At 42.3% G+C, this 16,157-nt stretch overlaps 1 protein-coding gene across 2 annotated transcripts in view; it reads left to right on the top strand.

The window, feature by feature from the left end:
- adss2 (adenylosuccinate synthase 2) overlaps window positions 1–9,450 on the top strand; it is a 78,487-nt gene extending 69,037 nt beyond the window's left edge. For both annotated transcript variants that reach the window (XM_033025859.1, XM_033025860.1), the window contains 3 exons: window positions 126–223; window positions 449–598; window positions 5,699–9,450. In XM_033025859.1, the coding sequence (XP_032881750.1) occupies window positions 126–223; window positions 449–598; window positions 5,699–5,751 (301 nt within the window). In that variant the 3' untranslated portion in view covers window positions 5,752–9,450. The remainder of the gene's footprint in view (window positions 1–125; window positions 224–448; window positions 599–5,698) is intronic.
- The last annotated feature ends 6,707 nt before the right edge of the window (window positions 9,451–16,157 follow it).

The raw sequence follows: 16,157 nt of genomic DNA, 5'->3' as shown, positions 1-16,157 counted from the left end.
TGTTTTGAAGCACTGCTATTTCTAAACAGATTTTGACGGTGAAAGTAAGACTGCTGACCTATTTAAATTGAGTTTAATTTGCCCTAAGTAAGACTTAATGGTTTTCTGATTTACCTTTTGTGTAGTTTAGCACTTACCAAACTGGACATCCTTGATGTACTCACAGAGATTAAAGTTGGTGTGGCTTATAAAGTCGATGAGAAAGTAATACCACACTTTCCAGGTAATTATTATTGCATGATTTGTAATATTTTGGCAGGATCTAGTCCTGTTGGAAATGGAGGCAGAGAAATGGTACAATATTTCCAGGAATGTTTTAGACAGTTTTGAGTATTACTTGTGTCAAATATTTAATGCTAAAATATATGTACTTGTAAATAACATTTCAGTGGATTATTTTTCAGTAACCTTGTTTTACCCAACAATAAGTATGATAATTTTCTCCCAGCTAACCAAGAGGTCTTGAACAAGGTGAAAGTTCAGTATGTATCCCTGCCTGGTTGGAACACCAGCATAGCCAAATCCAGAACATTTGAAGATTTGCCTGCAAATGCCAAGAGCTATGTCCGATTTATTGAAGGACACCTAGGGGTGCCTGGTAAGTGCTGCCTTTGCTGGATGTTAACATCTCTCAGCACTGAAAAATGTTTTATAGTGAAATGTTTATTCAAGAATTAGATTTAACCATGTTTTATACAAAATAATTAGATCTGATTTGAGGTACTGAATCATTGCTTTACTTCTTCTGTTATAGTGAGAAGTACCTTCAGTATAAACATTGCAGAAATAAAATTTGAATCCATGCAGTAGCAGGTGCTCCCAAAAGAGTTATCTAAGTCTTCTGCTATATCTCCAGTACAGGAAAGCCATAGAGGAGGGGGAGGGAGGGGCGGGGTTGAAGCTGAGGTTTCTGCTGAGGACTGATTTATTGGAAGCAAAGAGGAGAAGATCAGAAGGAATGCTGAAAAGATGGCAATGGATGAGATGGCCAGAAGGGATAGGGTGAGAGGAAAGTGAATTTGGAGGAGGATCTGGAGGAGTGTTAAAATTCACAATAGATTTACAAACTGCTCTGGAATCATTCGGATAGAAATCTTGGCAGTTTTATTGGACTTGCACCCAACATCCATTCATGTTCCTGAAGACTACAGGAGCGCATTGAGAAGTGCAAGCAATGAATGAGAAAGTAATTATTTCAGATCTGTTCAGTGAAGCCCTGCATAAAATCAAGGAGCAGTGCCTCAACACCCATCTCGGCAAGCTAATCTCCTTGGGATTCAATATTGAATTCAACAATTTCAAACAGCCATTCTCTTCAGTTTGTGTCAGACTGAACTGTTTTCGTGTAAGGCAGGTAACAATGGAATGCTTAGCGGGTCACACAGAATCTGTGGGAATGGACCCGGGTTGGCATTTTCAGTCAATGATCTTTCTTGATAAGAAGCCATCAAATGGGACACTGGCCATCAACAGAAGCTCAGCTTCATTCCCTGCATTCTGATCTTTATGGATTCTGAGCCTATGAAGTTTTTGAATTCTTCTGCTGACTTTCTCTATATCCAGTTCTTTGGCCAAGAATCCCTTCCAAAGAATGTGGGCAATTTCACCCATCTCCAAAATACCTGATGCAACTGGACCCTTTTTCCAGCCTTTCAACCTCTCACAGCTTATTCAGCACTAATTGCTAATGCAGCATTGACTGTGTATATGGGATCGACTGTATGGTACTTTCCCCAATATCAGAGCTAGATAAAACTGGAGGATATAGTTTTAGGGTGAAGGGAAGTTCAGAGAGGATATACAGCGGTCCTCCTTCAGCCAGAGAGTGGTAGATACCTGGAATGCACTGCCTGAGAGGGTGGTTGATGCTGGGTGGCTGACAGCATTTAAAACATGTCTAAATGAGCACAGGCAAGGAAGGCTACGGACAAGTGTTGGAAGATGGAAGGGGGTTAATACAAAATGGTACCCACTGGTCAGCATGGGTGAATTGGGCCAAATGTCCCACCTCTATCCTGTATGACTCTATGAGCGCCATTATATCTACTCTGATAATGAGCATTTCCACAACACCCTTCAGATATCTTCCTCTTAAACATGATCTCCTCCACTATAATTGACACTACTCCAAACTGTGTATATGCTATTTTTTGCACTTCTCTCACCCTCTTTCCCAATGAGAACAAACATGGTTCCCCATATTCTCACTTTCCATTGTACTAGCTTCTGCCCTTACTCAAGCATTCTCCATAATTTTCACTACCTTCAAGTGGATTCTATTACAGGTGCACAACCTTTTATCCGAAAGCCTTGGGACCAGACACTTTTCGTAATTCGGAATTTTTCGGCTTTCGGAATGGAAGATTTTTAGCGTAGATTTTAACGGCTGGCTCAGTGGTAGAGTGCTCGGCTCATATCCGCAAGGTCGCGAGTTTGCGCCTCGATCCCGGCAGTTACTCGATCGCGAGTTTGAGTCTTCAATGTAGTTTTTTCTTGCAGAATAGGAGAGAATAGGGAGGGTTAGGCTGGGATCATTCTCTGCGAGATGATCTTAGTGCGGGAGACAAGTGTAGGAGAGGTGTACTGACTGTGTGGGCAGAACTTTGGAAGTGATTGCCCACCATTCTCAAAAGCCGCTGTGTCTCCCTGTCCCTGGGATAGCAGGGGGTGATCAAACAGCACAATACCCCCCTCCCCCTCCAACTCCAGAGGAATCCGCTCCCCGATGGGCCGCTACGGCGACGTGGCAGTTCGCCCACAGCCCGAGCTGCGCCACCCCAAGAACAAGACGTACCTTGCACACCATCAGCTTCTGCGTGTTCCTCTGGAGTTGGAGCGGGGCTGGGCTGGAGTTGCTGATCTGGGATCTCCGTGTTTGCAGTGGGCCTGGGGGTTGGTGTCCCGATGGGGGGGCGCAGCTCGGGCTGCGGGCGAACTGCCACTTGTCGCCGTAGGGGCCCATCGGGGAGCGGCTTCTGGTGGTCCTGACGTCTCCGGCCAGTTTTCAGTTTTCCTCTGGAATTGGAACAGGGCTGGGCTGCTGCTGGCTGTGGGTCTCTGGGATCTCCGTGCTTGCAGTGGGCCTGGGGGTCGGTGTCCCGTTGGTCCTGACGTCTCCGGTGACTGGCACTGACCTGCTGGCATCGCCGACGTGAAGGCAGTGCAAAGCCCCCGCGCCGGTGCAATGGGCGGGGAGCTGGAGAGGGGAGGGAAGGGGTCACACACATGGCCGGGAAGCAGAGGGGTGTAGGTGGGGTGAAACTAAAGGGAGCGACAATCTGCTGCTGCCTGCCCGCTGAGTTAAAAAGTTCCCACGCAAGACTCACGATACACTGTATTGTGAGTCTACCGTGGGAACTTTTTAACTCAGCGGGCAGGCAGCAGCAGATTGTCAATTATTAACCCTCCCGCACAATATACCCTCACCTTCTCTTTTATGAATGGGGATTTAGTTCTCCTTTCTTCGAGGACCGACCGGAGGTTCCGCTGTCACCTCTGCGGGCCGCCCTCGGTGAACGTCTTCAAGGACCTTTCTTCAAGGACCGAAAAAATGTCTGCTATTCGGAGCTTTTCGTTATTTGGAATTTCGGATAAAAGGTTGTGCACCTGTACCAATTTTCAGAATCGCAAAGGAACCATTCTCTCCATGAATCATGACTCCATGAACTATGCCTCTTTTCACACCACCTTCCCATGAAAACATGAAGATGTGTTTCTTCCAATTTAGTATAAAATATATATAAATTAGGTGACTGCTTGTATAATGTCCTTTATTCAATGGGCAAGAGCTTCCATCAACTTCCATTCTCCTGCAATTTTAACTTCCTGTTCCACTCTCACTCAGACTTCATTGTCTTTGAGTTCTAGTATGGATCCAACAATGGATGCTTGAGGACGGCACCTCACCTTGTGCCTGGGCAAGTTGCTGCGCTAGGAATTTTATATTGTGAGCATATCATTTCAGATAACCAATTTTGTTTTCCTCACTGCAAATGATTTTTAAAGTAATTCTAAACTTGACAACTGTGCCCTATCACAGACAATCCTTCTGCTCTATCTTCTCTCTTCCCCCCCCCCCAAAAAAAGTATTTTGTGGTATTGTTCTGCAGTTATTTGCCCATTGATTAAATCTCATTGATTTTATGGCAGCATCTTTTTCAGCAAAGATACATTTTACACATGTTCCACAATCGCTGTTTTCTTTCTGCTTCTTTTCTCATACACTGGAACACAGTGAAAACAATCTTCATTCCTTTATTTCTTGATGTGTTCATACAATCAACTGAAAGTATGTCAGTCATGGAGATATATCCTTACCCGAGCAAAATCTGCACCGTTTGTGTAAGAAATATCTGAAATTAATGATATTCTGTCAATGGTAAAAGTTTTCACTATTCTGATATTTGTCAGCTTAGAAAATAATTTGTTAAACTTGTAGCAAATCCTGTACCTTTTCCTTAAACGTGCAATACATTTGACCACTCTTCTGTTCTTATTATTGGATGGCAAATCTTTGAGACAATTGGTTTTCTTAAAATTTTCCTCTATTAGAGAGTCAAATTTAACCTAGTACCTTACCCTAACATAGTACCTACCCTTGGAAGGTTGTATATTTTAGGATTGTAACATTCAATGCTTTCTACAGGCTTGTATACATTTTGTTCACAGAGCTACTTTCACTGAATTGGCTGGCGCTGTGCCTCTACTTTTTTTGATAACACCAATTTATGAATCTTCGAATTTGTAGCTCTCCTTTCCTTACCTTTCACAGCCAATACCTTGTAAGTAAACTGGCTTTTTCACTGTTCATGTCTCCATACATTATCTCAGCCTTATTTTGGTGACTACATTGATCTTGGGCTCAGGATTTAATCCTCACTTCAGATATCTTGGTTGTCTAGTACTGACAGTGTTTGACTATTTGAAGTGCATTTTTTAAAGTATTGAATTGAGGCTACTGCTCAAGTAGACAAAAAGATTTACGACACTTTTGAAAGAGTAATTCCTAGTCAATGACATTGCTCCAAACAGCAAGGCTAAATTTGTTTATTTTGTCAATAGTGCACTGGAATGTTTACAGTGTCAACCGTTGAGTTGGAAGTTGGGTGACTAACAGTAAACAGTTTACTGCAGCAAACTAGTCATTTTTCTTTAGAGTGGAGAAAAGAAAATCCTTATCAAACCAGATAATCTCTCCAGAAATATGCTGCCGTTTGGGAAGAATAATTTATATAAATCACATGCAGTAAATCAATGCAAGTTACTTGTGTTCGCATAGTCACAAAGTTTCAGAGAACAGCTGCTTCCCTGCTATTATCAGCCACTTGAATGGATCTCTCATATGGGAGGAATAAATTCCCGATCTTCTAATTAACCTTGTGGTTTTTATTTTTTCTTCACTTTCTCTGTGGCTCAAACATTATACTCTACACTGTTTATTTTCTCTTTTATGCGACCTGATGAATTCATGGATGATTTGCCTGGATAGCAGCCAAAACATTTTTTCCCCCTCTATCTTGGTACACATGACAATAACGTACCAAAATTACTGAATTCTAAAGCCATGTTAGGGATCCTGAAATGACATCTACTGTAATATAATTATCCAATCCTTTTGTTCAAAATTAACTCCAAGCTGTAATCTTGCATGAGCGCAGCTGATGTCTCCTGAAATTTACCAACATTCCTATGTTTACAGTTAAATGGATCGGGATCGGCAAATCAAGAGAGTTGATGATCCAGCTGTTTTAGGTTTGCTGGTGCCAAGAAGAGTCTGTTATCACCAGAATGGACTTCGGCAAGTTGAAATCTGGACATGTTCGGTCTTCAAATACCAGTATTGTTTGTATCTGGCAGAAATGTAGGAAATTACTGTTTTTGTAAGGGCGGAAGAAATGAGGGGAAGAAAGGATGTTTTTAAAAGCAACGTGAAAATGGCATTCAAAAAATTTTAATTTCATTTTATTCAGGGATAGGTTAAATGCTGCTGTCACAAAGTGTTCAGAATCCATTGCATTTGCATTGAGATTTGGTATAACTGGCACTTGTTTAATTATTAAATCAATGTTGGTGGGGGGTTTTTTCAAGAGTTGCTCTGAATTGGGCAATATTTTTAATTAAGTTGGTAACTTTGAAAATAAAACAAAATGAAAAATTCTCCCCTGCACTTCGGAAGAATACATTGGCTGGTGGTTTTTTCCCATACTAAATTGGAAATTATTTCTTTGACGTTTCTAAATTGATAATGATGGGGGCATTTTGTGACGCCAACGAAGGCCGTGGTTGATACGAATCCCTACATTTCTCTTGGAGTTGTCACCTGGTTTAGGTTATGTCTCTTATGCCTTTAAGTAGACAGAATCATTTCATCTTCTTCTTCTTGCGTATGCCTAAAGTTGTAGGACAACTTGTTCTATATGATCTTATTTGATTTTGCATTCGTTGAAACAGGGTGAAGGTTGCAATCTTCCACCCCATTTCATTTCATGGACTCTCAGGAGGCAGTGGTTGAGGAATTCCTGGTAGCAGACAAAAGGGAGATGCTTGTAATTACCACAGGACATGCCCTTTTCTTGACGATGGTCATGATGATGGCATTCCTGAAGTTGTATCGTGCGTTCTCCCAGAATTTAGAAATGGGGTAATGAATTATGATCAATTTTCCCGTCCTCCAAATTTTAAAGTTTTAACAAGGATGCTGTCAACTTCCATAACCTAAGAGATTCTCAGTCGGGATGTGGTCTTTTGGGTTTCTTGTCAGCCTGGATCACAGTGAGATTGAACTGGATATGTTGCTGTGGAATGTAGGGAAAAAGGTCATCCAGTTAAAGGCAGATTTACTGTTGAGTTCTTTGAAGTGTTCCGTCAGATAGGTGCTGACTGTCTCTGCCCTTGATATGATTGACTTTTTGGTGGGGTGGTCCTTTGGGCATTACAGGCTGTAGATGGCCTTGATATCCTTGAAATTGTATGTTTATCAGTGAGTTTCCACTCGCCATCTGTCTTCCAATTCATAGGTTGTCTGCTAGACTTCTGCATTCACGTGCCAATGGAGCCGTTTCTTTTCCCTCGAGCCATGATGGTACCTCCAATCCATCATGTTTAATGTTACTTAGATCCTGTATACCTTGGTTGTTCTTAGTTGTCTTTTATGGTATGGAAGGCCTATGAGTGCTATTGGTGCACAGGTGGCACCAATGTTTCATGCAAAAGCATCCAAATCCATTGGCCAGACAAGTGAGCCAATGCCACTCCTCTCACAGAGCAACGTCCTTTAAAAAAAAAAGGGGGTTATCGTGGGCAAGTCTTGTTATCCCCGTGTCTGGCACCACATTCCCAATACAGGCACTCTATTCCAAGTACTATCCTGGCAAGAGATTACTGTGTGGATAAAGGAAGACATTCAAGGATCTTCTCAATGCATCATTGGAAAAGGTGTAACATCCCCTGGAATTGTGGTAATCCCTGGTCCGTGATCACTCAGAATAGAGAATCTCACCTACATTTATCTGGAGTTATACATAAATAATGGGAATAGTGCATAAAGTATCTAACCACCCAGCTATGGAGAGAAGGAATGAAAGTAAGTCATCCTTAATTCGGAAGGACTTCCCTAGAAAAATATGATTCTTTTACAGTATTTTTGCACTATTGACAGGACAAAATTCCATGAGATTTTATTGTGGGGTATGCTGCAAACTTACATTTGGTACAAATGACAATAATTGCGATTAGTTTTTAGACTGTGTGCTATGCATGACCTTGTGCATGAGAGTGTTAATATATATGTGAACAGTGGGATTGTGTGCTTGTCACAAGCAAATCCTTCCTATAATTCATGCTCGTGAATCATAAGACAGAAGAAAAAAAATCATTTTCGCAAAAACTCTTCAGTTCTCTTTGGGTGTGACCTGGGACATCATACTTTGAGTCTTTGGCCCTCATGAGAGAGATTTAATTTCATTGTTATACTGCTGTTATTAACAGATGTTGCTGAATAGAGTGCTGCATGCCATTGAAATGTATTGACATTAATGATAAAGGGTGAATGAATGTAGCATTAACTGAATGGTAGACAGCATTTAACTATTGCAAACAATGACTAGAATTCAAACTACTAAGTACTGGGAATTTCAAAATGTGGGTAAAACTGTTGTTTTAATATTTAATATCAAAAACGTTGATATTTAATAGTTTAATATTTAATAACAAAAGCTGTTCACTGTACCTCGGTACATGTGACAATAAACTAAACAGAACTGAACTAATATTTAAGCTTGTCGAAGAGATATTAACGAAACGTGATTCATTAGAAAAGACAAATAATTTGTTTTCTGCACAAAGATGTGGTACTTTCATTAGTAAGAATTGGAAGCTTGTTTGATCCCTGTGAGAGACTCAAATCTAGAGGAAGAAGGCAAAACGTACTTTAATTCATTGCAGAGTTTAAGAGATAAAACCATGGCAATTCAACATCACTAGTCACAGAATTTTCCAGTGTTTTCCTAATTTGTGAAATGTATATTTTTTAAATGAAAAATCACTGGCAACAGTAGAATGATTGAATGTATTTTAAAAATCACAGTGTAAACTGGTCTCTTCAAACTGATTTGCTTTCTTGGCTCGTGTAGTTTGTTGCTGTACTGAAGCTCTTCAGGATTGAACTCCAAGAGCTCAATTAAAATCCCCAAATTTTGCAGTCCATTGTCCATGTGTGGCTCTGTTTTCCATACATTTTCTCCAAGCTTTTCATGCTGCTTTTCTGTGTTCCTCTTATGGATTCGGTTTTCAGTTGTGTATTCCATGTTTTAAGGGGCCTCCTTTGTATATTTAAACACTAAATTACAGAATTTTAACCTCGCCCAACACAGGAATTCTTCTAAAGGAGCATTTCAGTGCTGTCTGTACCTCTGCATTTATTCAGCAAGCAAGTATCCCAAAGCTGAGAAAGATCAGTGTCAAGATTTTTTAAGCAACCGTGAGCTGTCCATATCAGCATGTATAGTAATTAAAAAACATTTAAACTTCTTGTGAAACCCAACACCTGTGCATGTTCTTAGTTTTTTTTAAAGTAAAGGTATTATGGAAATTTCCATTTGCTCACTCCAACAGGTTTATTCTAATACCATGCATTTTTGCAGACTTTTTGCCATGCTAACTATTGTTCTAAAATTTTTTTTCCAATATTTCTGCCTGCTGATGTTCAGTGGAAGAATATGACAAACTGCACTGTAAATATTTAACATGATGTGCAGGGTATTTTTCCTGGGTTGGTGTCATTTACAATGAATATTCATGTACAATGCACACAGATGAGTAACGTATATGTACAGGCTGTATGTGTTTTACTTTGTAAATTATGCAACTGTTCTCTTTTTAAACATATAACTATTGAAACTCTGGGTGGGCTGTTAAGAACATAACTACAGAAAATAAATTCTGAAATGTAAAGCCTCTTTGTCTCAGTTTATTTTGAGCCCTGGTCGTTGCCAAGGACTTTTTACGTTGTGCTGCATTCAAGTAAAATTAAAGTAACCTTTTAACATTGTAGCAATTTGATTGGATTGATTCAAAGTACTAACTGAGATTGACAATATATGTACATGCATTTAATCATAGTAATAATTCAATTATAATGAGAGTATGTAGAATTATTATTATTATATAGTATTCAGATATAAACTAGTTTGAATATAAAATATTTTAATAAAATGCTTTTCTGAATCTATTTCTAATGTTGAACAAAATGTGGAAACTTGACAAATTTAATGTAAATTTTCTGTTGAGCCATAATTATTTTAGTCCACTAAGGAATAGCTCTGTGTACCTATTCTACATAAGATTAGCTCTTTGCTAATTTACAAAATATTTGAATAATGTCAACATCACTTTAATGTGCTACTTAGCACAAAGAAATATTTTAATTCTGCATCCTGAACATCAGATTCACAAGTGTTGGAAGATTTGTTCTTGGATTCATTCTCTACCTTCTGCCTTTGCAAAATCTCTGTCATCTATTCCATAAGTTTGGGCGGCACAGTGGCGCAGCAGTAGAGTTGCTGCCTTGCAGCGCCGGAGACCGAGGTTCAATCCCGGCGACGGGTGCTGCCTGTAAGAAGTTCTCCCCGTGACCGCGTGGGTTTTCTCAGAAATCTTCGGTTTCCTCCCACACTCCAAAGACGTACAGGTTTGTAGGTTAATTAGCTTGGTATACATGTAAAATTGTCCCTAGTGTGTAGGATAGTGTTAATGTGCGGGGATCGCTGGTTGGTGCGGGCTGAAGGGCCTGTTTCCACGCTGTATCTCTAAACTAAACTAAAGTCGTACTTGGATCTGGTCACACTGTCAGACATTGCCAGTACTTTTTCCCAATTCATTCATTCATCCCCTGGATCCCTCATTCCTTTCCCATTGCAATCCTGATTCAATCTGCCTTTTCCCTGACCGTCAAGTTGTTATGCTCTCCCCTCATCTCTGACTCAACTCCTGTGTCTCCACAAATTGGTGAACCAAGATTGCCCCTCCAAAATGTCTGGCTGTCCATAATAAAAGCAGAACGTTCTGGAAACACTCAGTTGTTTCGACAACATCTATAGAAAGGGAAACAGTTAATGTTTCAGTTTAAAGATCCTTCATCACAACTGGGAATAGAGAAAACAAGTGTTTTATAACAATATTTAAAAAGACATTTGGACTGGTACATTAATAGGAAATTTAGGGGAGGGTGGAGGCAAGTGTAGATGGGCAACTTGTTCGGCATAGATGGGTTGGGCCGAAGGCTCTGCTTCCCTGAAAAAATTGTTCAAACTTCACACACAGTAGTGAAGGTCAGAATTGAACTTGGAGTACTGGAGCTGGGCAACATCAGCACAGCTTTGCCACTGTGCTGCCCAAGGAAAAGAAAATGTAATTATCCAATCATTCCTAGCAATAAAACTTAAACAACAAGGCAGGCATGAAGAAGGGCTCTGACCTGAAATGTCATCTGTCCACTTCCCTTCACGGATGCTGCCTGACTGCTGAGTTCCTCCAGCAGTTTGTTCTTTTCTCAAGTCTTTTATGTCTCCAGGTGGGAATACTGTTTTTTTGCAAAGATACATAATTCAATCTCTAAGTTTAAATAAAGAACAGATTGTTTTGGCTGAAGAGGGAATCACATGTTAGAATATTGCTAATTTTCTGGGATCTGAATATGAATTTGCTTCAGTAAGGAAAAATTAACATTTTCTATCTCATGGGGCAGTGAACAGTGAGTAAAATAAATCTGAACAAAGCCCACAGCACTAACTATCTATAATTTGCTACTAATGCAATAATCTCCTCAGTGTAACCATTATGAATCCCGTGGAAATGAGAAGTCAGGGCAATCTATTAGGTAATGTTGCACTTTATTGCCAAGGAAATTGTTGACTAGATTTAATATGTTAGTATTATAAACTACTGCTGGAAGTAGTTGTCCTATGTGGGACCTCAAACAATTATAGTAATTTAAGTGGCAAATATCAGAAACTTTTACTCCCAAATCATGGGGAATGGGATTGAGGGGGGGAGAGACAGTGAAATGCAACTGCGCCACGCGTTCAGAATCTTCTGGAAATGAAGCGTGCGCGTCTCATGCACGAAAGCTGTCGGCAGCTCTATGGAATTCAGGGGAGCAGCCTGCTGCGTCCCACACACTAACCACCCCCCTCCCTCTAACCTCTCTCCCCCCGCCCTCCCCTCTCCTTAGTGATGTTAAGTGACAATTCAATTCAATTCAATGAAAACCAATGGAATCTACAACCTGGCAGGCGGGGCCAGCAGACAGTCTTGGGGGGGGTGGGGTCAGGTGCAAAAGCATTATGAGGTCAGTGGGCGGGGCCACCAGGCATGCTGGGAGGGGGGCAGTTGGGCCAGGTGCAAAGGCAGTGTGAAAGGGAGAGGGGGAGAGATCTCCCACCCATGTCCCATTGTGATTAGACTTCTGTGAGATGGCACTCGGCAGAAGATTGATTTTAGTGGGACCACGTGAAGGTCCCGATCTCCCACCCTGTCCCATTGTGATGTCATCATATGAGATCCATTGTGATTGGACATCTGTGAGGTGGCACTGACTCATGCAGCAGTTTGATTTTTTTAAATGTTCATGTTTTGTGAACAATTTTATTCAAAATCTGGTGAAATAATTGACCAAATCTAGAGAGGAGTACATTTATGAAATCGTAAGTTAAATCCCTACCGAAATTGTAAAAATCTCTGCGTTTTTGTGTCTGGTTTTCGAGAAAATACGTTTCACATGCAAAATGACACACATACATCCACACACTGTACACATACTAGACCAAGTTGGGTCTGTTCCCCCAACCTGTGGGTGCGGGGGAGGGGGGGCGGCAGGCGGCGTCACACACACTAACTACCCCCCTTGATATTATATTAATATTAGTAATTTGCTCCTTTTACCCCATAACCGCCCTATCCACTGACGCATAGCCCCCAACTCGCAGGCGCGTCTAGAGGGGGGGGGGGTGTAGAGAATGAGAGCAGAGAGAATGGGGAGAGACAAAGAGAAAGGGGCAGAGACAGAAGGGCAAGAGACGGAGGGAGAGGGGGAGGAGTGGTGAGAGAGGGGGAGGGGGGGGGGAGGGGAGGAAGGAGATGGGGTAGGGGAGAGGGGGAAGAGTGGAGGGAGTCCATCTATTCCCTACTCCCTATCACCCCCACTCCTCTCCCTCTATTTCCTCACCTCCCCCATTCCCTCAATCTCCCTCTTCACCTCCCCAGGATCTCACCTGTCCTCCGGATCTGCAGAACTTGCTCATTCACAGAGAGGACCGCAGAACAGGGAGGAGTCAGAGAGCCAATTGCCAGCGCCGGGGAGGGGGGGGGGGGGGGGGGGGGTGGGGGTGTTGACGTAACTCGGCCTCGCGACGCCCGCAGCCGTTGATAACTGCCAGCTGACAACAGCCCTTTAAAGCCGCTAAGGCAAGACGGGTTCGCCCAGGAGCGAGCGTTGACAGCAAAGAAGCACCGGCTTCTGACTCTGGAAACCCACAGCTGCAATGAGTGCGCAAGGGATGGGAGGGGCACGTAGGCAGGCGGGGCTTTGCGAGCTGCGCCGGCTGTGAGGAGAAAGTTCAGCAGAACTTATGAGGAGAAGTTCTGCGCGTCAGGAGTCGCTGCCCCGAGATCTGTCGAACAAAGAAGCTACCGCGGAACGCAGCTGTAGAAGCTTTGTTCTGCAGAACTTTCTCGATATTTCTGCGCCTTTAATCCACAGCGGCGGGGGGGTGGGGCCTGGATTTGTGGGCATTGTGATGTCAGCAGCTGGTGAGCCCCGTTTATATTTTAAAATTTGAGTTTTGTGATAAATTTTATTTAAAATCTGGGTAAATAATTGACCAAGGAATGGATTTCTGAACTCTTAAGTTAAATCCCTACCGAAATTGCAAAAATCTCTGCGTTTTTGCGTCTGGTTTTCGAGGACATATGTTTTGCATGCAAAATAACACACACATATCCACACACACACACAGTTTTAATAGAAATATGATATGATTATTGTCATATGGACCGAGTTAAAGTGAAAAGCTTTGTTTTACATGCTATCGAATCAGATTAGATAATACTACTCATAAACAATAAGTAGAGCAAAGGGGAAAGATACAGAGTGCAATATATGGTTCTCCGTATTGTAGCGCATCAGTTGCATTGACAAAGTCCATTGTCTGCAATAGGATGGAGGTGAATTGATTAGGCGCCTAGTTTATGGAAGGATCATTAAGATGCCTGATAACAGAGGGGAAGAAGCTGTTCCAGATCCTTGTGGTGTGTCCAAGTCACGTTGTGGAAGCAGGTATTACAGCAGAACTACCCATGCTCTGCTCCTTGCAATGCTAGAAAGGACTTGTTCACTGTGATTTTAATCAACATATCTAGTTGTTTTCCCTATGGCTTTTGTTTGGAAGGGTAAAATATAATTCCTGCCAATGAACATTCTGTATTTGAAATATATTGGAACTATCCAATGATTTGAAGTAATGTGTAGCAAACTAATATTTACTGATGGTGAATTGCACTTTACTTTGATCTAAAAGCACAGAATATTCACTATGTACCCAGCTGTCAAGAAAATGATTTCAAGTTGCTTTTACTTACATTAAAACTGCTGTCAGAAAACAAATTAAAACACAAAGACAAAACAAAGAAATAACTATAGGATAAGGGGCTTTAGTTTAGTTTAGAGATACAGCATGGAAACAGGCCCTTCGGCCCACCGGGTCCGCGCCGGCCTGAGATCCCCGCACATTAACACTAACCTACACTCACTAGGGACTATTTATACATTAACCAAGCCAATTAACCCACAAACCTGTACGTTTTTGGAGTGTTGGAGGAAACCAAAGATTTCCTCTTTCGGAGAAAACCCACGCAGATCACGGGGAGAATGTACAAACTCCATACAGACAGCACCCATAGTTAGGGTCAAACCCAGGTCCCTAGCGCTGCATTTGCTATAAGGCAGCAACTCTACCTCTGCGCCACCGTGACCGCAGTAGTGGAGCAATATATTTGAAATGTAGCTGCAATAGTGCTTTGGACCAAAAGTAGCCGCAAGAGGTGATGAGTACTCATCAAATACAGTCTTCTGTTGCTCTGATATCTCTGCTAGTTTTCCACAGTGACCTGGACTGTGCATCACACTTCCCTGCTGCATCCTTGCGGAGAAAACTATCTGCAACTCCATGAGTTGCTTCTGGAAGACTTACCAGCTCCATGCTTGATTTAATCTAAACACTCAGTTGATGCCCATCATCCATTAGACTCAGAAGACTCACGCCAAATCCAGACTCGCTCCCTCATTTGTTGCCTGTCATCCCTCAAGGTCATCTCTTTTTGTCCAGAACTATAATCCTTCCCCTAACCATGCCTTTATCTAACTTGATCATCCCTCAGGAATTTCTAGTATGGATAGAGTAAAATTTTCAGGGAGGAACTGCAGGATACTCTTATGTCCAGCTAAATGGTGAATAATTGGATAAAATCTGACTTGTCACACAACATGAAAATAGGCCCTACAGTCCAACCCATCCATGCAACCAAGATGCCTATCTATGCTAGTCATATTTGCCTGCGTTTGACCCATATCTCACTAAATCTTTCCAATCCATGCACCCATCCAAATGTCTTAAATGTTATTGTATCTGCATCAACCGCCTTCTCTGGCAAATTGTTTTGTAATCACCTCCCTTCTGTCTGAAAAGGTTGCCCCTCACTTGTGTGACAACGAGCCTCAATATGTGTACTGATCTTGGGCTCCGGTGGGGATCAAGTACACCACCAGGGGCGCCAAATGATTGGCAGCCCCGCCAACAGTCTGTCTGTTTTTTTGTCTTTTTAAAACATTTTTAGTACATTTTAATAGTTTGTGTAAATGCTCTCCGGTTTGTTTTATGTGGGGGGAGAGGGAGGGGTCGGGGGAAACTATCAGTTTCTCACCTTGCTGGAGATGCGATTTCTTTCCGGATCGTGTCTCCGATCACTCTGCGGCCTACCATCGATGGAGCTGGAAGACTCTTCGGACTGACCTTAAGCGCAGTGGGGCGTGAACTTAACATTGGAGTCGATCCCTTGCCTGGGATCGCTCCAACCGCGGCCTGCGGACTTTTCCATCGAGCTCGCAGTCTCGGGAGAGGCTAGTTGGGAGCTTCAACAAACGCAGAGGCTCGACCAGCCCCGACGCAGGGTCCGATCGCCGGCGCGGGGGAGCAGACATCCCCCCCGATGCAGGAGCTGATTGCCCCGATGTGGAGGCCCACCGCTGGCTATGGGAGTCAAGATCGTCCCGTCAACGGAAGGCTCGTGGCCCCGACCATGGGAGAGCAAACAAGGGAAGAGATGGAACTTTTTTCCCCCGCCTTCCATCACAGTGGAGGAGTCACTGTGGTGGATGTTTATGTTAAAATGTGTTTTGTGTGCTCTGTTGGTTTTTATTTGTATGACTGACTTGGCAAATGAAATTCCTCGTATCTTGCAAAACATACTTGGCTAATAAAGTATTACTGGGAAAAAAAAAATGGTATCACTGCAGATAGATGTCCATGACATTTCCTCCTACTGCAGTAAACGAGTAGCACGCAGGAATTCTTGCTCATGTTTGAGCTGATATCATGGGACATAAT

The sequence above is a fragment of the Amblyraja radiata genome, chromosome 8, assembly GCF_010909765.2.
Source record: "Amblyraja radiata isolate CabotCenter1 chromosome 8, sAmbRad1.1.pri, whole genome shotgun sequence".
Classification (NCBI taxonomy): Eukaryota; Metazoa; Chordata; class Chondrichthyes; order Rajiformes; family Rajidae; genus Amblyraja; species Amblyraja radiata.
The sequence above is the reverse complement of the archived record's forward strand: the minus strand, read 5'-3'. Positions and strand labels throughout refer to the sequence as shown.